The sequence below is a fragment of the Phaseolus vulgaris genome, chromosome 3 (genome assembly GCF_000499845.2).
Source record: "Phaseolus vulgaris cultivar G19833 chromosome 3, P. vulgaris v2.0, whole genome shotgun sequence".
Lineage (NCBI taxonomy): Eukaryota > Viridiplantae > Streptophyta > Magnoliopsida > Fabales > Fabaceae > Phaseolus > Phaseolus vulgaris.
In genome coordinates this window covers 28935206-28939608 of record NC_023757.2, presented here as the reverse complement: position 1 = coordinate 28939608, position 4403 = coordinate 28935206, and the positions used below count along the sequence as shown (strand labels likewise).

The 4403-nt window shown below is 31.0% G+C and overlaps 1 protein-coding gene and 1 non-coding gene across 2 annotated transcripts; both read left to right on the top strand.

Moving 5' to 3' along the window:
* The first annotated feature begins 524 nt into the window (after window positions 1-524).
* TRNAH-GUG (transfer RNA histidin (anticodon GUG)) lies at window positions 525-596 on the top strand. Its single transcript has one exon. It is a non-coding gene; the product is annotated as a tRNA-His (tRNA).
* Window positions 597-918: 322 nt separating this feature from the next.
* LOC137807008 (uncharacterized) lies at window positions 919-1410 on the top strand. Its single transcript, XM_068607422.1, has one exon. The coding sequence runs from the start codon at window positions 975-977 to the stop codon at window positions 1236-1238; it is 264 nt and encodes an 87-aa protein (XP_068463523.1). The 5' UTR covers window positions 919-974; the 3' UTR covers window positions 1239-1410.
* Window positions 1411-4403: the final 2993 nt, after the last annotated feature.

Below are 4403 nucleotides of genomic sequence, written 5' to 3'. Positions count from 1 at the left end.
TGAATCATATTATCACTAGTAAGCCATAAGTACAAAGAAAAAATTAGCTGAAAATTTGTATATCTTACTAGTTTATATTGTATAGTATAGTTTTTTTTTTATAACGGTTAGATTATTTTAGTATTCTTATTTATTTGATTCTTATTGCTGAAAAAAAGAAAACAAATTAAACTGAAAAATATTAGTTAAGTCAAAATAGTATAGGGTATATCTTAGTAGTTTATATTGTATAGTCATAGTTTTTTTTTATGAGTTAGATTACTTGTAGTATTCTTATTGTTAATTAAAAGAAAAAAAATTAAACTGAAAAATATTAGTTAAGTCAAAATAGTATATAGTATATCTAGTAGTTTAGATTGTATAGTTATAGATTTTTTTTATATGGGTTAGATTAGATTATCTCTACTATTCTTATTTATTCAATTTTTATGGTTAATAAAAAGAGAGAAAAAATAATTCGTAAAATATTAATTACGATATAATAGTGTAAATAAATTGTTTCATAGAACTAAATCATCAAGCGAGTGGCTGTAGTTTAGTGGTGAGAATTCCACGTTGTGGCCGTGGAGATCTGGGCTCGAATCCCAGCAGCCACACTCACTTTTTAAAAACCTTTTTAGATTCCTTGTTCCATTCCAGCCACAATCACTTTTTTTTTTTCGTCCAAAACGCGTTATTCGAATATATGCTACCAATCTACAAGCTATCCGAATAAGAATTTAAGAAAGGGCAAGAAATTAAAACCGTATATGTTATATAAAGAACAAAAAGAAGATGCTTTGGTTAAAACAACATTCCATCAAATGGAACCTTACTCCACCAAGAATAACTTTATTTGAAAGATGATTCAGTCCACTAACAAAGTGCATGCTTCTCTATTAAGTTTCATCTGTGTATATATAGAAGGAGTCTTTGTGAGGTATTCTGACAAATAAATCAAGATCTGAAGAGAGAAAAATTTGAGAATAGTTGATATGGCAGACCTTCAACAAAAACTTGAAGCTCTGAAGGGTCTTGTTGGCGTGCTAAATAGCATGGATGATGATGAGGGTGATCAGAATGCAACGCCAGGAAATAACAATGGTGCTTCTGTGGCAGCAGGAACAGGAAGAAGGAGGCGTTCTGTTGGAAAATACAACAACACTGGGAATCAGAAGATTAAAGGTCTCAGTAACCAAACTGGCTTCACCGAAGGCAATGCTAATGGAGCTATCAACTTTGGAGATTTGCATGCCTAAGTCACTCAGATTCAAGGAATAAGGAATATATAACCTACGCCATTATATATATGTATCAACTATGAAGCTCCATCTTCACACTCTTCAAATACATAAATAATGTAACTTATAAACTATTTTGAATAAGAACTTCACTGTGTTCTTATGTATTAATAGAAAGAGTGTTGATATATTCTTCTCCTCATATTATAATTCAAAAAAGAAATAATATTTTATTAAAATATGTATCTCATTTAAAGAAATCAAACAATTTTAAAATATATACACTTATAAACTAACGCTCCACTGTGCAGTTCTTTCACTGTGTCTAATATTTTCATGTCTTAGATTAATAGAAAGAGTGCTAATACATTCACAACCAAATTATAACTAAATTAAAATGAAATTTTATTAAAATATGAATGAAAAAATGAAACAACTTTAAAATGGTATCTATCTATAATACAAATATAATGGAGGGGACTCTCGCACTAGTACAAAATGTATAAAGAAGTGCAGTGCGACTTTGCGCTCAAACGCTTTCGTTAAAAACATGGTGACATTTTTGTAATTAAGTTCATTTACAAGTGCGGTTATTAGTAAAACCGCACTTGTAAATCAAGCGTTTGGATTTACAAGGGCGACGACTATTTGTACAACCGCCCTTATAAATCAAAACACTTAGATTTATGAGGGAGGCTATTTGTATAGCCGTCCTTGTAAATCAAAACACTTGATTTACAAATGCGGCTTTACAAATAGTCGTCTTCTTAAAACCTTTTTAACCCTAATTCAGAAACGCACCACTTACATTTTGATACTCTCATTTCTCTTGCGCTTCGTTTCTCTTATGTGCTTCCTCCATTAACTGTGCTTCATCTTTTCTTCCTCTCTCTCCTTTGCATTGTTTTCGTGCCATCGGTAAGCATTATCTTCCTCTCTTCTTCTTCACCATTGATTTTTGTATGTTTTGCATTTCTCTTATGTTTTATCTTATGCAATTGCTAAGGTCATGCTTCATTGGGAAGGTTTTTGTTTGCTTTCTGTTGTGTCTTCCTCGTCGCTGCAACCGCCTTGCTCTGTCATATATTTGCATTTCATTGAGGAATTTTTATTTTCGTTTTTTGGACTTCCATTGGGATGAAATATGAAGAGATATGATATGAATAAACCAAGAGATCAAAACAAATGCTAAAATAGTGACCATGTTGTTCGGAGATCAAAGTTGAGAACTTTGATTAAAAACCCAATCAACAGCAAAAAGAAAAGAAACCCTAAACGCCTATCGTAAATGCAATTTATGAATGCGACTATATAGCCGCCTTCTTATCTCTTCGATTTGCAAATGCGTGCTCATCAAAGCGGTTATATAGCCGCCCTTATAAATGAAAAATAGTTGCACTCGTTTTGCTTTTCTGCACCAATGTCATTGAAAATTTTAACAAATGATAGAAAAAATGTTCGAAATAAATCAAAATTAAAACAATATTTTACCAAAAATAAGAATCTCAAATGCATTTTGCGCGTGACAAGTGACACTCTATAACGTTTACACGTGTCTCATTTCTCATTTTGAATTCCTTCACGGTGTCTCCTTAATTTTTATTACTTTTAATCTTTCTCTCTCTTTCATTTCTTCTTGTGCTTCTTTTTTTTTGCTTTATATCTCTTTGTCCTCTCTCTCATTTTGTTCTTTGTTCTTTCATTTTGCCTTTTGCGTTTCTGTCACCACCACCTATTTTCATAGGTTTTTCTTCATCTCCATCTTTGTGAAACTGAATCCCCTCTATGTTTACACATCGAGGTATGATATTTTCGTTTTGTTCTACACATTGGTTTTTTCATTGTAGGGTTTTTGAGGTTTTAATCGTCATTCGTTATCTCATTTTGGGTTTTTATATTCTTTCACATCCACCACTACTCCCTAAGGTTTTTCTTCATTTCCATGTTTGTGAAATTGAATCCCCTGTATGTTCAAGCACCGAGGTAACATCTTTTGCTTCAGTTTTACGCCTTGTGTTTTTCATTGTCGATTTTTTAGGGTTTAATCGTGGATGGAGTCATTTTGTTTTTTGACTCCCTAGGATTTTCACTTTTAATCTATTTTTAACCGTATTTCAATATTTTTTTTGTCAAAGACCTTTCCTTTTTATGCTTAATCTTTGTTTTCAATCTTTGGCTTACTGATTTTTTTTAGTATTTATGGTTTACACATTTTCCCATTTTGAACTGTATTTTCAAGTAATTTTTTAAAAGTAACTCCTTTTTATGGTTAATGTTTATTTTGATACGTTGTCGGAATCCACTGTATATTCAGGCATCGATTTAAGGTTTTTCCATACTTTTTTACTCTTGTGTTTTTTTTTCTTTCTAGGGTTTTTCATGGTTTAATCATCAATGGAGTCATTTTCTCTTTTTATTATCTAGGGTTTCCACTTTTAATGGATTATGAACTGTATTTAATTTTTTTTCTCGATCGTTTTTATGTTTAATCTTGGTTTTTATACATTTTCAGAGTCACGATGTTATTTTTTCTGACACGTTATGCTTAGATTATGTATTTTTCCCAATCTGTGTTATAACTTTTCTAGGTTTTGATTATTTAAAAAATGTTTCCTTTTTCATGATCCTTAATTGATGGAGTTTTTGTTTTTATTCACATGTCTCCCCTGAAAGTAGTGTTCAAAGCACGATATGTTGTTTTGGTTTCACAGTTCACCATTCCCATTCCGCACACACACACACATATATATATATATGCTTTTTGTTTCCAGTTCACCATTCCTATTATGCATTTTCGTTTTATTTCATAACTGATCCTTACAATGTCGCGTTTCAACCAAACTACGAATTCCATCAAAGATGTTAATCCTAAAAATGGAAATTATATTCTTATAGCAAGGGTCATTCATTTGTGGTTTTTTGTTGACTTCAAGAAAACAAAGTTTCAATTCTCAATGGAAATGGTCATACAAGATAAGGAGGTGAAGTATTTTGTCATTTTTTTTATTGTTTAGTACCAAAGTTTATTTTAACTTCTTCTATTCTTGATTTACTTTTCTTTTTTTTTAGGGTCACACAATTCATGTTTATGTTAGGACATCACTAATTTATAAATTTCAAAACGATATTGTTGAGGATAATGTTTATTCTTTCCAATTTTTTACTGTTTCCACTAATTCAGGA